Source organism: Myotis davidii, unplaced genomic scaffold (genome assembly GCF_000327345.1).
Source record: "Myotis davidii unplaced genomic scaffold, ASM32734v1 scaffold238, whole genome shotgun sequence".
NCBI classification, from domain to species: Eukaryota; Metazoa; Chordata; class Mammalia; order Chiroptera; family Vespertilionidae; genus Myotis; species Myotis davidii.
In genome coordinates this window covers 6,059,503-6,080,850 of record NW_006293779.1, presented here as the reverse complement: position 1 = coordinate 6,080,850, position 21,348 = coordinate 6,059,503, and the positions used below count along the sequence as shown (strand labels likewise).

Below are 21,348 nucleotides of genomic sequence, written 5' to 3'. Positions count from 1 at the left end.
GAAAGGTCCCAGGTTCGATTCCAGTCAAGGGCATGTACCTTGGTTGCGGTCACATCCCCAGTAGGAGGTGTGCAGGAGGCAGCTGATTGATGCTTCTCTCTCATCGATGTTTCTAACTCTATCCCTCTCCCTTCCTCTCTGTAAAAAATCAATACAATATATTAAAAAAATAAAACTACAAAGGGAAAAAGAGTTGAAATCCATGTATTGAGGACTGGGAAATAAAAATAAAACTGTAAAAAAATAGCACATCTTCAATAAGCACAGTATCCATTTCATTCTATAACCTGTCTAAAAACTTTAAAGATTGCCGAAGCCGGTTTGGCTCAGTGGATGGAGCGTCGGCCTGCGGACTGAGAGGTCCCGGGTTTGATTCCGGTCAAGGGCATGTACCTGGATTGCGGGCACATCCCCAGTGGGAGATGTGCAGGAGGCAGCTGATCGATGTTTCTAACTCTCTCTCTCTCCCTTCCTCTCTGTAAAAAATCAATAAAATTAAAAAAAACCCACAACTTTAAAGATTATAAGATTACCATTTCACATATCACAGCAACAAGAGAATAAGTTATAACTACATTTGAATGTGATCTTCCAACTTCTATTTCATACATTAATAAATAGGTTTTCAATATCAGTTATATGCCAAGGACTATGGGGGAGGGGAGAGGCAGGGCTGGGCAGGAAAAGCAAACAGTATCACTGCTCTAATGGAGCTAGCTTAAACTATACAGAAGCTACATAATATGTAATTTTAGACCGTAAGTGCCATGAAGAAATAACACAGAACACCATAATAAACTAAAAAAGGAGCCGAAACCGGTTTGGCTCAGTGGATAGAGCATCGGCCTGCGGACTGAAGGGTCCCGGGTTCGATTCCGGTCAGGGGCATGTACCTGGGTTGCGGGCACATCCCCCATGCGGGGCGTGCAGGAGGCAGCTGATCGATGTTTCTCTCTCATCGATGTTTCTAACTCTCTCTCTCTCTCCCTTCCTCTCTGTAAAAAATCAATAAAATATATTAAAAAAAAAAAACTAAAAAAGGAAAATGTAATCTAGACCAGAAAGTCAAAGTTTTCTGAAAAAGACATTCAAACTGACACCTGAAAAATAAATAAGAGTTAAGTGAGGGAAAGCACATTCCTTGCTAAAGCATCAGCAGGTATCAAGGCTGCAGTGGGGAGCAAATTGCTTACATATTTGGGAACTGACAAGCCAAAACCGGCATTTAAAGCTATGAGAATGGACGAAAGTACACATTAAGTTGGAGAGAAGGTAATGAGAAAAAGAGAGAAGAAAAACTTGGAGAGGAAGGAAAGCGGGAATGTTTGTGGTCACTTCAGGCAACAAAACAGTTTCAAGAAGGAAGTAGTAGTCAGCTGTGATAAATAATGCCGACAAGAGACGTGAGAACTAAAAGTCCCAAGGAGTTGGCAAAATATAAGTCACTGATGACTTAAAAAGAACTGTGTTGTGGTCACGTAACTACACCACCATATAAGTTCTTCCTTCTGTTCTTTTTTTTTAATTTACTTTCTTTACTTATTTACTGTTCTTGCCTACTCCCTGGAAATGATAATGACAAGTTTAAAGTCACAGAGCCTTTCTAGGTTAGAGCTGGATGAACCTGCAATTGGCATTTTGACCTAAAGGACTGGTGAAGTCTGATCTCTACATACCAGATTTCCTGACTGATTTCCCCAGTGTGTATCATCAAGTCTAATTTTATGAAAAGAAATGAAATCCCTAGCTCATCTCATTCTATAAGACCCAATAGTGTTAAAAACGGATATTAGAATACCTTAACTTAATTCATTCCTTAGTCACAATAATCATTTATCCTCTTCTCCTATAGCCTTATACAAATTGATCTGTGATTAAATGGGTATGGTGCTTTAACTTTAATCTAATATGACTAATTCAAATAACTTGAAATTATATCATTGATACATTTTAAAATAATTTACAAAAAATACGTTTAAGAGCTAACATATTTCAAATATATTTTAATGTTTTAATTTACAAATGTTCACACAATTTTTCAGGGGCATACATTATATAAAGCAAGTTATACTAATTTATACTTCATTGTTTTATATTAATAAAGAAAACTTATTTTATTCCCAACCTACTGACATTTGGCCACAAGTCAAAAGTTTTTAACTTCATTAGCAAAGAAAGGTAATAAAAAAATCTCAAACTGAATTTCATGGTAAAGAAAAGAAAATGAGAATGAAAATCTACAATATTTTGTTGTTTATTTACAAGTGTATCAGCATAACTCACTATTTCTCAATAGGAATACTACTGGCATTTGAGGTGAACAATTTTTCAATGGAAGACATTTAGATCCCTGTTACTTTCTAGTCTTTGTGGCAATCAAAAAACAGTTCCCCTCCCCCCAAAAAAATAGCTCCCCAAAATTCTGAACACGTTCCCTAAGGGTGTTAAATAATACGGCCTCCCATTGAGAACAACCAGTAGCAGTTTTAAAGCACGAGCTTTTCTATCTCAATGAAAATATCTCTAATGCAGACTCCCAGATTTCTGCCTTAATCTACAAATTATGTTGAATTTTAACATTTTTTTATGACAAAGGGTCTTAATTTTGGACAGTGACTATTATATGCTATCCTATCTCTATTAGAAAAAAAGCCCATGGCCATAACGCCATAACGCCCAATGACTGGTCACCAGGAGGTGCATGGAGCACCTCTTGGTCCCTCCCTCCCTTGCCTGTGAGTTGCTTGCGGTGGTGGGGTGGGGCTCATGGTTCACACGGCACAGCCCACAGGCTCCAGCACAGCCTACAGGCTCCGATTGCAGCAAGGCTGGCGGCAAGGCGTGTGCGGGTGGGCGAGGCTGTGAGGGCATGGGTAGGGTGCACGTGGGTGCGCAGGGCTGCCAGCATGGTGATGCGTGCGAGTGGGCAGGGCCGTGCAATTTCGCACACTGGGCTTCTAGTATATAATAAAAGTCTAATATGTAAATTGTCCCCTTGACCAGAGTTCCGCTGGGAGTTTGACCGCTTGATCAGTCGCTATGACGCACACTGACCACCAGGGGGCAGGTGTTCCAACTGACAGGTTAGTTTGCTGTGGGCGCTAATGGGCTGGACTGGAAAGTGAGGTGTGAGGTGAGAGCTGTCAGGGAGCTCCCAGGGTTTGGCCCAAGCCTCGGGCGAGGAGGGTGGGGGCCGGAGCCAGGAGGGTCCCAGTGGTGCAGGAGGCTGGCATGGTCATTAGCAGCCTGTGGTGTTCTCAGTGAACAACTTATAATCTCCTGAGATGCTTCTTTTTATTTGTTAAGTTTCACTAACTACTCCAGGAGAGTGGATAGCACCATTATGGGGGGACAGGCCAGACGCCCTTGGCCTCGGAATCCCAGGGTTCAGTAGTGTGGGGGGCGGGGCTGAGTTGGAGAAACCAAGTCCAAAATTTGAAAGGAAGCAGGAGGCACTGAGGGGCAGAGGGTGACAGCTGCGCAGGTGCCTAGAAAAGCTGCTGGGTGGGGGCAGCTGAGGAGCCCGATGCCTCTCCCAGCGGACAGGCTCCACGTCCCTCCCTCTCCCCCTTTAACCCCCCATGACCCGTCACCAGCTCTCCTCCAAGGCCCCACCTGGGCTCGCCCTGCACAACCCCAGCCCGCCCCACACAGCCCTGCCCTGCACAGCCTCACCCCGCCCCCGCAGAGCCTTTGGGGAGCTCCGCCCCGGAGGAGAAAGGGGGAGGCTGCAGATAAAAGGTCGTAGGAGGAGGGGGCAGAGCAGGGCCCACCAAGGTAGATGGAGGGGAGGGAGGGAGAGACCCCAAAGGACTGGGGACAGAGATGGGCGGGGAAGGAGGGCTGTGCAGAAACATCGCCCTTGGTTGAAGTAGAAATCCTGACCCCATTTTACAGGCCCCAGCAGTGTGTGTGTAGGGGGGGGTGGGGGGGGCGGCGAAGACAGAAGAGGGTGTGAGGGGACTGGATGGATGGAGAGCAGCGACGTTTAATTCATGGCCTATTTATTTTTATCTTTGTTAATATATTTTTATTGATTCCAGAGAGGAAAGCAGAGAGAGCAGGAGATAGAAACATCAATGATGAGAGAGAATCGATCTGCTGTCTCCCACATGTTGCCTACTGGGGATTGAGCCCACAACCCAGGAATGTGCCCTTGACCAGAATCGAAACCAGGACCCTTCAGTCTGCAGGCCAGGGCTCTATCCACTGAACCAAACCATCTAGGGCGATCGATGGCCTATTTAAAACCGCTGCAGTAGGCTGAGCAGGGGTCTTACCACGATGGTGTTACCTGATAATGAGGGTGTCTCTCCTTATGTTGGGGTAATCAGAACTGCAGCGAAGTAAAGACACACCCATGGAGCCTGCAAAGGGTTTCCATGCACACGATGCAATGCAATTTACTTCGTGTGGCAACCGAAGAGGGTGAGCAGAGCCTAGGAAGGACATGAGGTCTCCAAGACCAGGGGCTGGAGGGAAAGTGCGTGCTGAGCATTCCGCATTGTGGGTTACAATCTATATATATATGAAAGCCTAATATGCTAAGTGTCTGACCAAGCAGTAGACCAACCGGTCGCTATGATGTGCACTGACCACTAGGGGGCAGATGCTCCAACCGGTAGGTTAGCTTGCTGCTGGGGTCCAGCTCATCGGGTCTGGGGGAGATCGGGCTGGAAATACCCTGGCACCCTCCCCCGGCCCCTCCCCAGCCACTGGCCCCGATTGGCCCCAACTGAGACGGGGCAAGATGGCCCTGATCAGCCCCGATTGCCGGCCAGACATAGGGACTCTACCCGTGCACAAATTTTGTGCACCATGCCTCTAGTTGTAATATAATTAAGGCTCTTAAAAATTAAATTAAAGTATGTTTACCTTCAATCCTATATTAACATATTGCGTACCGCATAGAAATCTCTAAGACATACGCCAGGGACCGCACGTTTTTGGGCAAACTGCACGCTATTTAAATCATCATAATGCACTTTAGGTGTTGTTTTTCAATAATTATAACATTTTTATTTACAAAAACAATTAAACAATTAAAGTTCCTAGTACTTTTTTAACGTATGATACTGTGTAAAACATTTTCCTCTATGAAGAGGGACCAAACAAAATTTACATAAGTATCTAGATTCGCTCCTTTTTCCACGGGCGTGAAAAACGAGAACACTCGTGAGCGGTCCTTAACAGATGGCACGCGAAACACGAGAAAACTCCTGAGCGGTACGAAATGTGTTAATTTACCCCAGGCTGCTTTATTTGAATATAATAAGACTAATATCTGAAATATATACTCCTTATACGTATCTTTTCCATTGTATTCTTTGTGGTCAAAGTTATTTCTTCCTAGACTGCCTACCTTTAGCACTCTCCTGGCACTAGAGTACTTTTTATCTGCTAATGACCAAACTTACTAAATCAAAAGCCTGAATTGATAGATGAAGGCTTGAAGATGGCTCTAGGCCGCATAAGAATTAAAGTGCATGGGTGTAGAGATAGTTACCTTCTAAGAATTTATTAAAACTTACTTTTGGTTTTATAACTATACTATGATTGAAAATACCAAAGATCTGACAACTGAATAAATAAAAAATTAACAATGCAGTTATCACTAAATAATCTTCAGAAATGAAATACACTGCTATATACTATAAAATACTAATCATGGACTATAATTATAATATTAATTTGGACTATACTAATAATATTTAAGTAACTCACCTGATTTCTTTTAGTCCTTCTCTCTGGATAACTTGAAGAATTTCTTTATGACTCATGGGTGTATTGGGGTATTTTTCTAAGACCTGAGAAACAAGTATATAATAATAAATTATTTTTCTTATTGTAAGTTCTTATTCTTATAATTATATATTTAAGTGTATTCCTTATTCTTATTAAAAGTATGTATTAATTTCATCCAGCACATACATATCCAGAGATTTTTCATCCCTTATATTTGGGATGATAAGAAAATTGGAAAGTTAATGAAATATAAATAGGATCTTCTCTCCTTTAGTCACAAACAAGTCAAACCTGAAGCAGAAATAGGTAAAAAGGGTATGATTAATAACTCAATTATTATTAGTGCATAATATGAAATAATGTTTACTTTCTGCCTCTACCCCTACATCACAGGCCTGTGTACCTACTATAAGCACCTTAAAGATTATCCATCATCTTCACATTTCCAGCAAAGCCTAATAATACAGCATGGATGCTCAAAATTGCATAACCAAAACAAATTAATAACAGTTATAATGAAATTAAAATGGTATCTGTGTTCCGATTCTGATAAAAACAGAATAAGCACAGTTTATCCTGTCTCTCCCACTGAATATATACAACTAAAAACCTAAACAGAATACATGGAGCAGCTATCTGAGGATTCTGAAATGGTAGCAGTTGGCTTGAGGGAGGAAACCACAACTAGAAGTACCATGGGACTGCTTAGCCTGGACTCAATGGCAGTCCAAACTCAAAACTGCACTCTAAGTGCCGGCAGAAATGATTTCAAGAGAAGACTTTTCCTTTTTGGTCTGAAGAGCAGAGGGAGGACCCTCTGGGATTTTGTTTTGTTTTCCCTTTCTCTTGGCCCCTGTCCCCAGGCAATCTAAAGGCAGCAGTTGTGGCAGTGATGATAACAGCAATGGATAGAGAGGGACCTACACCTCCAAGAAAGGTCCCATGAGTGTGAAGGGAATCCTCATGGCTTATATTCGTTCTCTACCATCTTGCTGCTTGGCATGGAAGGCAGATGTGACTGTGGAAGTGTGTAGCAAAACAGAAATGACAACACCAGTTATCCAGTGACAGGACAAGGGAGAAGGGTCTCTAGAAGCCAGAAAGTGCAAAAAAAAAAAAGGAGCTAAAGAAAGAGATATCATAAAGTTCTATAAAAACTCCTGAGGTCACCCCAAACTATGCATATGGGGCTCCGACCCTCAACATACTACTTATCTGGTTCTCAAATTAGCCACTAGGAGGCGCATGTGCAGAAAAGACCCAAACAGTATGTACCTGTCCAATTTTTCCAACACCATTTATTGTTCAACTTTATTGTATGCTTTTGCCTCCTTTGTCAATAAGAGTTCTATTTTCATACTGAATTTGTTAGAACTTATACTGTCACATTTACTGCAAATACTTTTACAGTCTATTTTTCATATTTTCATTTCTGTTGTTTTTCTACGGAGATTTCTATTAATTTCATGTATTATAACTGATTAGTCTTTTTTCTTTAAAGAATCATTTATTTCCCAGCTGGCATGACTCAGTGGTTAAGCATCGATGCATGAACCAGGAGGTCACAGTTCAATTCCTGGTCAGAGTACTTGCCCGGGTTGCGGGCTCAATCACCGGTGTGGGGCATGAAGGAGGCAGCTGATCAATGATTCTCTCTCATCACTGATGTTTCTATCTCGCTCTTCCTCTCCCTTCTTCTCTGAAATCAATAAAAACATATTTTCTAATTAAAAAATAATAATAGTGATTTTTACAAAGAGAGAGAAATATCTACGTGAGAGTACAACATCGGGCGGCTACGTCCTGCACACCCCCTACCAGGGATGGACCCAGCAACCCAGGCATGTGCCCGTGACTAGGAATCAAACAGGCAACCTCCTGGTGCACAGGACAACACGCAACCAACTGAGCCACACCAGCCAGGGATCTTTTGGTTTTAACATGTCTACATTTAAGTATACCTTCCCTCCCTTCAATAGCTTAATATTTTTCATTTTCACTTGACTCTTTTAATTTACTTATTTTTAATAGGGAAATGTGCAAAGACAGATTATGAGAAAAATGTAGACACACACTAGAGAAACCAAAGAGGAAAAATTGAAGAGAAAACAACATGGCTACATATATTTCTGAGCAAAAATACAGTATTCCATTACATTTCTATTACAATATTATCAGTGTATTGCAATAATATTACTTTTTTTTTTTACCAAAGGTTTAATATAAATGAAAACACTAGTTTTATAAAAACATTTAGCTTAATTTAACCACAGGGGGGCAGTGTTTATCAAACAAAATATTCCATTGGAACTGTTTATGGAACCACATAACACAATTTTTAGAAACTACTTTGATAATCTGAATAACTGCACAGCCCAGCTGGCATGGCTCAGTGATTGAGCCTCGACCTATGAACCAGGAGGTCACGGTTCGATTCAGGTCAGGGCACATGTCCAGGTTGTGTGCTCAGTCCCCAGTGTGGGGTGTGCAGGAAGCAGCCAATCAGTGATTCTCTATCATGATTGATGTTTTTATCTCTCTCTTCCTCTCTGAAATCAATAAAAATATATTAAAAAATAAAATGTACAGATAAAAAAATATGACTCTTTAAAGATTTACTTCAGTGTTTTATGTCTTACTTGCTGTCCAAAACCTTGAATTAGGTTAATCAATGCCACAGTAATGAATGAGGTCACCCAGGAAATACTCAGAATGACTGATTAGGGCCTAGGCTACAGAGCCAATACCAATGTTTACGAGTCAGAGAAGGAAAACTAGGAAATAAACTAAGGAATGGCCAGAGAAACTGGAAGAAAACCAAAGAATATGGTGTCTCACAAAAGACAAAAACATTCTAAGAAGGATAAAGTGGTCAACAATGTCAAAAACTGCCTTGAAGTTGAGATAACAACTTCAAAATTCACTGGACTTACATAGCAATAAGAAGCCTTTTAACTAGCTTTACAAATTTAGATTCCATTTCATCAGGAGGGAAGAAATCAAATTTGAGGGGGTTTAGCACTGCATGGGAAGTCCAAAGTTGGCAACAGGGAGTTAAAACAACTCCTAGAGAAGTGAAGGAAATCTGAATTCAAGGAATTTTGTTAAATGGATTTGAACAAGTTTCACTGGACAAGAATAAAAGGAGACCGAAGTATCCTTAGCTACCTCAACTTTCCCCATCCCAACATGAGAGGCAAATAGATGCAGACACAAATGAGACAAATCCCTTAATTACCCGAACTTGTGCTAATTTGACACTCAGAAACAAAATTAATTCAGAGGATGCAGTATCCCACACCTACCAAACTCACTATACAAACACTCACGGTGTGAGTTCAGGAACTGAACCAAAAATAACAAGGAATACATGGAATTTATACAGAAGAAATAATTTATAGAGTCAAATATTAGAAAAGGAAAGAAGGAAAAGGACCTTACCTGGCTGCTTAGCAGTATCTCTTGATCACTACCTCTGTCCTGAGATGCACTTCTCTGTTCAGCTTCTGTGACACCAGACTCTCCTTGTTTCCCTTCTACCTCCTTCACCAGCAACTTTTCATTCTCCACAATCTTTTAATGTTGATTTTCCTCAGGATTCTCTTATCTCAATTTCTACTGCCCTTGGGCACTTCATCCTCCCATGTTTCAAAAGTATTTATGCTCCTGCAGCAGCACTCTATAAACCTCCATAGCACTTATCACACTGTATTTATTATAACTGCATTTTAAATCATCTGTCCTGCCCACTGGTACAGAGCTCAGGAGGGCTGGGACCATGTCTTATTCTTCAGTATCCCCAGTGCCTATCCATGGGAGGTCTAAAACCTGTGAAGGTTGACTGAGGAATTAGGAACACAGGCTTTCGACTATTGTAAAATTGCTTCTCTCTACATGTTTTTTAAACAAGAAAGATGAACGGTAAGTGCAATTGCAAATAAGTTTGTAGATTCAGGGGTAGAAACTTGAATATAAGAAGTGGCTGAGAATATTTAAATACAAATCTTTACAGAGAGGCAGCTTAGGAAAACCAGAGATTACACAGGCTGGCTTCGTAAGTCCAGGGGTAGTCTTACCTCAATTCTGAACAGCTCTAATCAAGTCATTCTGATACAGATCATTCCCAGCTTAGATTGTTTTTATCTGATTATCTAAGAAGTCCAGATGTTATGTGCACTCCCTAGTTTAAGCAACAAAGAAGTTCTCAAAACCTAATTTTCTCAAAATTCTGAAGAATTAATAGTAACCCTTAATGTTTTTCTAGCATTTAAGTGTCAGGTACTATCCTAAGTGCTTTACATATATTAGCTCATTTAATCTTTACAACAAACCTATGAGGTAGGTACTATTATGACATATTTTTAGATACGAAAACTGAGGCACAGAGAAAATAAGTCACTTGACCACGGTCACATCGGCTAATACGTGTTGGAGAACAAAATTCTTTGCTCCTAAGCCTTATGCTACATATACTCCCTCTCCATCAGCTACACATCCACACTACTCCTAAAATTAACTCTTATTTTAATGAACATTTACTAAGTATTCCTTACGTATCAAAAATTGGGGATACAAAGGTGAATAAGAAACAAGTCCTGTTGTTCACAACTAGGGTAGAGAGAAGATGGGGAAGGGAGAGACAAACAACTATAATATGAGAAGAAATACTAAAAAAGACATAAAGAACTACAGAAACAAAGGTAAAGAACCTTTACTTCTTCCTATAAAAATTATGCAATATTTCAAATAACCAACTAACTAACTTTGTCAAATCCACAAAGGACCAGTGTCAACCAGAAATTCTCAATGACAACAGGAGCGATACACACATAGTGCTTTTTGTCAACATGCAACAAATATTTATTGAGCAAATATTATGGTCAGCGCTGTGCCATATGCTGAAATACAACAGTGAATAAGATAGATTTAATTCTCCTAAGCCGGTGGGGAACCAGATGTTTAGTCAAACAACAAATAAAAACTTCTAAAAAAAAAAAATCCACAAAGGAAATGGAAGAACTTTCTGAAAAGATAGAAAGTTAGCAATTCTAATGGTAGAAACAGACAATAAATATGTAAGCAAAAAAATATTTTTAAATAGTGTAAGTGCAATAAACAAAATAAAACAGGGTGATAAGGTTTATAGTAAATGAGAAAAGAGGTAATTCTGAGCAGTCAGGCCTCAATGACTACCCAACATTTAAGCTGAGAACTATATGATACATAGCCAGGCATGGTAACAAGAGTGTGCTTAATATGGAACGCTAGCTGTGTAAGGAATAAACTGTAAGGGAGTGTCAATATCCTGCAACACACACTGCCAACATCCTATCTTTGCTCATGCCATTCTCTGTATCTGACTTAACTTCTCCACTCCATACCTGAAAGTCTATCTGTCACCTAACAAAATAGCAAAAATTTTCAAAAGTGGAAATATTCAATCCTTCAAGGGTTCAGTAAGACAGGCGCACACACATTACATAGCTGGGACAGTAAAGTGATACACCTTTCGGAAAACAATTTGGTAACATGTAACTTTAAGGGCCTTTCAAAGATTGACATCCTCTTACCCAATAACTTTTCTTCCAGCAATCTATAAAAGCCAAATAACAGAAATACATACAAGATCTAGGCACAAAGGTGTTCACTGCAGTTATTATTTGTAACAGTTATAAAAATAAACAATCAGCCCTGGCTCAGTGGATAGAGCGTCGGCCTGCGGACTGAAAGGTCCCAGGTTTGATTCCGGTCAAGGGCATGTACCTTGGTTTCGGGCACATTCCCAGTAGGGAGTGTGCAGGAGGCAGCTGATCGATGTTTCTCTCTCATCGATGTTTCTAACTCTATCTCTCTCCCTTCCTCTATGTAAAAAAATCAATAAAATATATTTTTAAAAATAAAAAATAAATAAACAATCAAAATTCCCAATATTAAGATAATAAATCAATTTAACTCCCCCTCCCAAAGAGATCTCTAATTCAATAGCAAAGCAGAAACCACAGGTCTCTTTATCTTTATGGTAATCCAATTAGACAATGCCTGAAAGACAGGAAGAACTCAATAAATTATTTCTAAATTGAAAACAGTGATACATTATGTTGTCATTAAAGATATCTTTAATCAGCCCGCCTGGCATGGCTCAATGGTTCAGCATCGACCTATGAACCAGGAGGTCACGGTTTGGTTCCCAGTCAGAGAACGTGCCCGGATTGCAGGCTGGCATGGTGGGATGTGCAGGATGCAGGATCAACGATTCTCTCTCATCATTGTTTCTATCTTTCTTTCCCTCTCTCTTCCTATCTGAAATCAATCCTATATAACAGCTAATATGCAAATGGTTGTCACGCCCTCGTGCTCTCACTTGGGGGTCAGGGGACCTAAGACCAGGACGCCACACCCCCCGCTCCGGCGCTGGAGGACCTGAGGCTGTGCCCCCACCACGGCAGGGCTTGGTAGGGGACCTGAGGCTATGACCCCCGCCCAGCGGGACTTGACAGGGGACTTGAGGTTGTGTCCCTCCCCAGCAACGGTTGACGGGGTCCTGAAGCCACGCCCCCAACCCCAGCGCCAGGGCCAGGAGACCTGAGGCTGGGCTGGGGGCCTTAAGGCCGCACCCCCAATCCTGGTGCCCTGCAGGGCTTGATGGGGTGGGGCCGGCTGGGTCTGGTCTCATGCGATTTTGAGCCTTGCAAGGGTGGTCAGGGGCTTGACTCTGGATCCCGCGGTGCGCCCCAGACTCTGAAAGGAGGGAGATTTACATATACATTTTACTAATTTTCTTTCATCTCTGACACTTCTATTATAGAGAAAGGGCAAATAGCAATATTAAAATATTTCCTCTAATTAATTCCCTTTTAATGTGCACAAATTTCATGCACCGGGCCACTAGTAAAAAATATTTTTCCAAGCCCTAACCGGTTTGGCTCAGTGGATAGAGCGTCAGCCTGCGGACTCAAGGGTCCCAGGTTTGATTCCGGTCAAGGGCGTGTACCTTGGTTGCGGGCATATCCCCAGTAGGGAGTGTGCAGGAGGCAGCTGATTGATGTTTCTCTCTCATCGATGTTTCTAACACTTTCCATCTCCCTTCCTCTCTGTGAAAAATCAATAAAATATATATAAAAAAAAATATTTTTCCAAATGAAAACCTTGGTACTACATGTATGCACATGCACGCCCATGAACAAAAGCTAAAGAAAAACTAGGGGAAAAAAAGGAAAACATATCACACACAGAGTAAGTTGTTATAAATCAATGAGAAAAACACCAACAATACAAAATAAAGAACTAACAAAGGATATAAAGAGAAACAGAAATACAAGTGGTCAGTAAACATCTAAAAAGATATTCAACAACAGTCATATAATCACAAATATAGAATCGAAATCAAACCAGCTTTTTTTCACCCACTGAATTGACAAAGGTGAAAATGACTAAAAGTCTAGGATGTGGGGAGTAAATACGGTTATTCACTGCTGTAAAATGATACAACCCTTTTTGAAGCACAATTTGGCTTAGATGGATATATCTTTGACCTAACAATCCTATTTAATAAAAGCCTAATATGCAAATCGACCAAAGGGCAGAACGACCGGCAGAACAACTCGTCACTATGACACACACTGACCACCAGGGGACAGATGCTCAATGCAGGAACTGATCCCAACCCGCAGGCCCCAGGCCAGCGGTGGCATGTGCCAGCGGGGGCCCCCCTGATCACCCCGCCGGTCGCCCCACAGAGGGAGGCGACCGGCACTGGCGTCAGGGGGCAGGGCCAGTGAGTGGGCGGTGCCAGACCGGCCAAGGTGGGTGCCAGTGGGCCCCCCGTGATCACCCCGCCAGTCACCTCACAGGTCGGCCCTGATCGCTGGCCAGGCCTAGGGGCCCTACCCATGCACAAATTTCATGCACTGGGCCTCTAGTTCCAATATAAAAATTATATGACTACTACATGCCCAGTGCACGAAATTCATACACGGGGGGGGTGGGGGTGGGGGTCCCTCAGCCTGGCCTGCGCCCTCTCACAGTCCAGGAGCTCTCAGGGGATGTCTGACTGGTGGCTTAGGCCTGCCATCAGCCAGACATCCTTAGTGCTGCTGCGGAGACGGGAGAGGCTGCATTGAGCATCTGCCCCCTGGTGGTCAGTGCATGTCATAGCAACCGGTCATTCAGCCGTTTGGTCGATTTGCATATTAGCCTTTTATTATACAGGATATTCTCACAAGGACACAAATATATATGTACAACAATATTTACTGAAGCCATATTTGTAACTGAAAATGGCCTGAATTCCAACCAAGTGTCCATTGACCAATGAATAGATAAACAAAATGTGGTATACACACACATACAACATATACACACTTACAAAGGAAATTCTGCCCTGGCCAGTACTGCTCAGTGGTTGGAGCAATGGCCCAAGGACTGAAGGGTCCCAGGTTTGATTCCAGTCAAGGGCACATAAAACTGGGTTGCAGGCTCGATCCCGGCTGCTTCCTGAGGCAACCAATAAAGTATCTCTCTCACATCGATGTTTCTCTCTCTTTGTCTCTCCCACTCCCATCCACTCTCTCTAAAAGAAATCAAAGAAAAATATACTCAGGTGAGGATTAAAAAAAAAAAAGGAAATTCTGACACATGCTATGACATGGTGGAACCCTGATGACATTATGCTAAGTAAAATAAGTGAATCATGAAATGACAAACATTGTATAATTTCACTTACATGAGATATCTAGAGAAGCTCAAACTCATAGAAATGGAAAGTAGAATGGTGGTTGCCTGGGACTATGAGAGGAGAGGGGAAATGAAAAATTAATTAATGTCTACAGTATTTCAGTTCTACAAGATGGAAAAAGTTCTAGAGATTTAGTGTACAGTTCAGTAGTATTAAGTGTAATAAAATGATTAAGATGCTAGCCCAGCCAGTGTGGCTTCGTGATTGAGCGTTGACCTATGAACCAGGAGGTCATGGTTCAATTCCCGGTCAGAGCATATGCCCGGTTGCAGGCTCAAACCCAGTGTGGGGCCTGCAGGAGGCAGCCGATCAATGATTCTCTCTCATCATTGAAGTTTCTATCTCTCTCTTTCTCCCTCTCCCTTCCTCTTTGAAGTCAATAAAAAATATATATATTTTTAAAATTGCAAACACCCAGCCCAGCATTTCCTAGCTATCCTGCTTTATTTTTCCCCATAGCACTTGCCACTAACATAATATACAGGGTATTTCTCTCCCTTCCTCTTTCTCTAAAAAAATCAATAAAAACATTTAAAACACACACACACACACACACACACACAAAACATGTTTTCACTATGAGAACTGAAACAAGAAGGCAGCGCATCACCTTGCTCGACCTTAGCAGGGACCTCAGCTGGAAATGTTGGCATCAGGTGACTCAAATTTTTTGCCACTCTGCACATGTCCATGAATGACCACAAAAAGTGTCATGCACATTGATTTGGGGTTAAGAGTCAATTTTAGCAAGTAGGTGATTCACAAATACTGAATCCTCAAATAATGAGGATCAACTATAATCTCTTTCAGGAAATAACACTGGGAGGAAGAATTCCCAGCTTTTTAAATGAGGCAGCATTATCCTGATACCAAAACCCAGACATAGTCCAAAGAAACTACAGATTAATATCCCTCATGAACATAACTGTGAATGTCCTCAACAAAATATTAGCAAATACAGCAATATATAAAAAGTATATTATACCACAACCAAGTGAGATGCCACTCCCCCCTCCCCAGGAACATAAGGCCAATTCAAAATTTGGAAACTAATGTCATCTACCATATTAGTAGTCTAAAAATTAAAAGCAAATGATTGTATCAATGATTCAGAAAATGACACATAAGATACTTCTTAATACATAAAAAAGCAGATTAGAAACAGAAAGAGATTGATTACAACTACATAGAAAACTGTATCAAAGACTAGAAGTCCCAAAATGTTAAGCTATATTATGTCAGATGATAGTGAGTTTTTTCTCTACTTTTCCAAATTAATTTAATTTCTATAATTTAAATAACTCGTGAAATAGGAAACCTATGTTACATATTACTATAACTAAATTACTTTAACTTTAACATCAGTAGAACAAAAAATAACACACCAATCCTAACCTAGAACCAGCCAGGGCCCATCCTTTTAATTCAGAGTCCTACTCTAACCCTCAAAAGCTCTCTACAACTACTCTTCAATCCTCTACAATAAATCCCACAAATGGCCCAATTAGATTGAAACACAGATGTTATCACCTGCATAAAAACTCTCTATGACTCCTAGAATAAAAATACTTGCCAGTCCGACTTCTATGACTCTCCACATTTTGGCCCAAACCTACCTTTCCTGGTCTTATTTTTCACTACGCTTCACAATGCTCCAAGGTAAATTAGCTATGCATCAAACATTTTTCAGTCTTCCCTCTGCCTGGAATGCCTTTAGCCATACTCACCTCTAAATGTTTTATCCATCATCCTTCACTGCCCAGGTCAAACCTCCAAGACCAACCCTGAAAGAGCTCCCCCCTCCCCCAAATTTCAGGATTGTTACTATTTTGCTATTATACAGCCCCAACACAAATTTACTTTATGATTATGTTTTATTACAAAACTCAGGTGAAAACAACTCAAGTCTCAGTTTCTGTGTGGAAGGATTCTGGACATGGGTTTTCTGTTTAGGGTCTCACTAGGCTGAAATTAAACTGTCAGCTTAGACTGCGAAATCATCTGAGGTTTGGGGTTCTTTTCCACGCTCACTACCAAGCTTATTTGTTGGCAGGTTTCAGTTCCTTTCTGTTGTGCTGGCTCTTGGCCAGCAGTCACTCAGCTCTTAGAGGCTGCCTGCCATTCCTTGCCACAAGGTGTTCTCAGAGGCAGTTCCCAAAGTGTAAGTCAAGAGAGTGGGGTTTGGTGCAGAATCTCCTAAAGCAGGAAATAGATGGGTTCCCAAACTTGTTTACAGCTAGTTTAAGCCCGTGTGGTTACACACTGACCTTCAGAAACAAGTAGCAAATGGTATCCCTGAGGTTAAAAGGCTTTTCATTAGTAGTCTCAAAACTCTGTGACTCTTTGCTAAGAAATAACATCTTTACAGTATATAGTTTTCTCATTCAGAATTATAAAATAATCCATATTTATTAATTTTTCAACAATATTAACCGTGTTCACAACATACTAGTCATTATAAAAAAAAAAACTTTTCATACATTCTCATCTAACATTCCAAATACTAAGTTCTACCTACTATTATCTCTATTTTAAAGTTGGGGAAACAGAAAACTCGGTATAAATCTCTACAACTCCAAAAATGGTCCTTAGACCAAAGCACCAGCATTACCTGGGAACTTGTTAGAAATGTAGAATTTCTGGCCCAGCTGGTGTGGCTCAATGGTTGAGCATCAACCCATGAACCAAGATGTCACTGGTTCAATTCCCTATTAGGGTACATGCCCAGGTTGTAGGCTGGATCCCCAGTAGGGGGCGTGCTAGAGGTAGCTGATTAATGTTTCTCATCGTTTCTATCTCTCTATCCCTCTCCCTTCTTCTCTAAAACTCAATTTAAAAAAACATTTAAAAAAATGCATACTTTCTGGCTACACTGTAGACCCACTGAATAAAAATCTACATTATAGCAAGCTCTCCAGATGATTCTAATACACATTGTTTGTGCACTGGTTTAAAGAATCTTCCAAGATGGCACAATAATGTCAGAACCAACATCAAATCCAGATTGTTAAGGTTATTCCCAAGTTGCTATGAAAAAGTTTTTTATTCCCCATTATGTCTTTCATGGGTAATTAATATTTATAAAACTTCTTTCCATTATATTTTTTCTTGTATTCCATTTATTTTACATCTACATGCGTGTGTGCGCGCACACACATACCCCACATACAAAATAAAAGAAAATATTTCCTACATATTAATATATTTCATGGTACCATCTGCATAAGCTAACAAAATTTGTCAGAACCACTCAAATCATATAGAAACCTAACCACTATAAATCAACAGCAATACATTTAAATTTTACATTATTATTTAGAAATAAGTCACTAACAACATTAAGCACTTTGAAACTGAATATGGCTAAACCAGCTATTAAATAATTCAGATATCAGTGGGTTAAAGATTCAGAATGATTTAGGCCATCCCAAGCTGTGAACTCCAATGAAAGTCCATTCTAAATGTAGTATCAACTGCTAAATGTCAGTAAACAAAAGAATTTTCCAATGAAAAGTCTTTTACAACATAATTTTTACTAAAAGATGGATCAAATTACTCAGAAGACACTGTAATTAATAAGGTTTACGGTGTCCCCTGAAGCCCCGGACCGAGTACATGTGTATTCACCATGTAACCAGTTTTAGTTTGTCAAGCAAGATCCAAAGTAAAATAAAGAGTCTTTGGAGGCAAATACGCAGGTGGGACTTGAAATAATTTTATTTCACAAACAAGACAGAGATACTCAACCTGCTTTCCTGGCAAACAACACTTAATAGAGTTGACTAACTTTACTCAAATTGTATTCTCTTCAAAGTGAGAACAATGTCTTCTTTTACCTCCAATTAAAAAAGATTAAGCCCTGGCCAGTGTGGCTAAATTGGTTGAGTGTGCCCTCTGCTCCGAAAGGTCACCAGTTCAATTCCTGGCCAGGGCACAAACCCAGGTTGCAGGCTCAATTCCCAGTACGGGGTGCTAGGGAAACAGCCAATCAATGGTTCTCATCACTGATGTTTCTATCTCTTTCTCCTTCTCCCTTTCTCTCTGAAATCAATAAAAATATATTTTTTAAAAATAATAATAATGAGTTTATATAACTTTAATAGAAACTCAATATTAAAGCAAGTAATACTATTGTATTTAAGTCATATTTAAAGAGTTCAAAAACTGCACCTATGTTCATCTTTGTATTTTTAATTCTAAACTTTCTAAATAATTTTTTCCTTTACAAAAATAAAAACTTCAAAAACTTAGTACATTTATTTACCTTTTAAAACACTAAAAATAGCCCTAACCAGTTTGGCTCAGTAGATAGAGCATTGGTCTGACGACCAAAGGGTCCCGGGTTCGATTCCAGTCAAGGGCACGTACCTTGGTGGTTGCAGGTTCCTCCCCAGCCCAGACCTCGGTCGAGGCTCGTGCAGGAAGCAAGTAAATCAATGTGTTTCTCTCACATCGATGTTTCTGTCTGTCTTTCCCTCTCTCTTCCACTCTCCCTAAATATCAATGGAAAAATATCCTTGGGTAAAGATTAACAAAATAATAATAATGTAAAAAAATAATTAAAACACTAAAAACAGCCCTGGCCAGGTAACTCAGTTGGTTGGAGCATCATTCCATACACCAAAAGGTTGCAGGTTTGATTCTTGGTCAGAGCACATACCTGGGTTTTCAGTTTTAAAAAAGTTACTCATGGTAAATAGATTGATATCTCTCTCTCTCTACAAATCAATAAAAAAAATATCCTATATCCTCAGGTGAGGATTAAACACAAACACACACTAAAAACATGATAAATCAAACTGCACTAAAAATACTAAATTTCACAATACTAAAAACTATGAGGATGGCCTCTATGAGACATGGAAAGAAAAAATAAAGAACCAAAGGGGTTTCAGAGTTTATTCTGTAAAAAGGACACAAATAGCAGGTTTTAGAAAACCCTACTGGTCAATTCCCTATAATTGTATCTTCCACATACTGGCCTCTTTCCAGACAGTGTTTGTAATGAAAACATAATGCCCTTTCACCGACAGCAAAATTGCACAGCCTTTTAAGGGTGGATAGATTCTGTGGATGATGAAACAGCAAGGACTTCTGCAAATCTGACCTTATTTTCTCAGCTTCTGTCAGAATTCTAGGAGATGGAGCAGCAGCATCTTTCACAAAGAGGTTTAACTTGTGTTCAAAATAAGATTTTGATTTTTTTTCTTCAATGAGTTAGGAGCATTGTGGAACACAAAAACAGGACAGAAAGAGGGATGAACTAAAAATAATACAAAATTCAAGAACAAAACACAAGGAAACTTTACTTCATTTTTATGGCAAGATGTAAGATCACTAAAGAGTTACATCAAATCATCTAGCACAGACAGACTTGCAGGTAGCAAGTTCATAAATGTTGAAATATCTTATAATTTTATGTCAATTATACCTCAATAGAGTTGAAATAAAACATGCAGTTATTGTTTTAAAAATCATGGATCAGCCCGGCGAGTGTTGCTCAGTGGTTGAGCGTCAACCTAGGACCCAGGAGGTCACAGTTCTATCCCCGGTTAGGACACATGCCCAGGTTACGACTCAATCCCCAGTAGGGGGCGTGCAGAAGGCAGCAGATCAATGATTCTCTCTCATCATTTATGTTTCTATCTTTCTCTCCCTCTCTCTTCTTCTCTGAAATTAATAAATATATATATTTTTAATAAAAAATAAAAATCATGGATAAGAGCAGTTTCTCAATCTTTTTTAATTTTTTAAAAAACATTTTTTTAGACTTAGCTGGTTTGACTCAGTGGATAGAGTCAGCCTACAGACTGAAAGGTCCCAGGTTCAATTCCGGTCAAGGGCACATACCCAGATTGTAATCCCCATTTGGAAGGCAACAGATGGATGTTTCTCTCCCTCTCCCCCTTCCTTTCTCTAAAATCAATTTTATTTTCCATTTTCTATACTTCCTACATAAAAGTCTTACTCATTCAACAGAAATTTTTTATCTTCCATCTTATTCCCCAACATTAAATAACTTTAGGTAAATGACAAAAATAAAAATCTATGGCCCTAACTGATTTGGCTCAGTGGGTAGAGCGTTGGCCTGTGGACTGAAGAGTCCCAGGTTCAATTCTGGTCAAAGGCACATGCTGGAGTTTTGGGCTTGATCCCCAGTAGGTGATGTGCAGGAGGCAGCTTACCAATGATCCTCTCTCATCACTGATGTTTCTATTTCTCTCTCCCTCTCCCTTTCTCTCTGAAAGCAATTAAAAAAAATAAAGAAAAAAATCTATGTACATTCAAAATAATATTAACATGTAAATGAAGTCTGTATAAATGCCATCCAAAAAAAACCACACCACTTTCTCTTCAGTCTACAAACCATGTGCTACAAATCTACACTACAGACTGCTGTGCTCCTCAACTCTAACACCCATACTTCACTTATCATACTTGGACTACTTTACTCCCAAAAGATACCTCTAGTGTACATGTCTAAGGTCTGTGTCTCTGTCCCTTCCACCTATAATCACAACAAATCTATCCTCGTAGGTTGTTTTCTCTTTTAATGCTTTCCTAGTTGTGGTGGGTGACAAGAAAAAAGTTAAAAAAAAAAAGAAAAGAAAAGAAACAAGTTTAACAATATACTATTTTGAAAGCTCTGCTTTGCAAAAACAGCTAAATTCCTCAGGGATGTCATCAAATATTTAGATGATACCGTGTCTTTTTTTAAATAAGCATAAATGAACATTAGAGTCAAGTGCAATGGTTCTCAATATCTGTCTTACTATAAATTTTTCTATTTAAATTGCAGCAAACACTATTCTACAGATCTCTCACCTGAATAATGCATTTTATAATAGTGTATTTTTATTACAAATAGA

At 40.0% G+C, this 21,348-nt stretch overlaps 1 protein-coding gene across 2 annotated transcripts in view; it reads right to left on the bottom strand.

Annotated features, from left to right (window-relative positions):
* Window positions 1–21,348, bottom strand: part of ASXL2 (additional sex combs like 2, transcriptional regulator) — an 83,652-nt gene that overhangs the window by 57,954 nt on the left and 4,350 nt on the right. The window contains exons 2-3 of one of the 2 annotated variants that reach the window (XM_006767502.2): window positions 5,725–5,807; window positions 5,507–5,509 (exon numbers count right to left, since the gene is read on the bottom strand). In XM_006767502.2, coding sequence (XP_006767565.1) covers window positions 5,507–5,509; window positions 5,725–5,807 — 86 coding nt within the window. The remainder of the gene's footprint in view (window positions 1–5,506; window positions 5,510–5,724; window positions 5,808–21,348) is intronic. The other variant, XM_006767504.2, reaches the window with a different exon arrangement.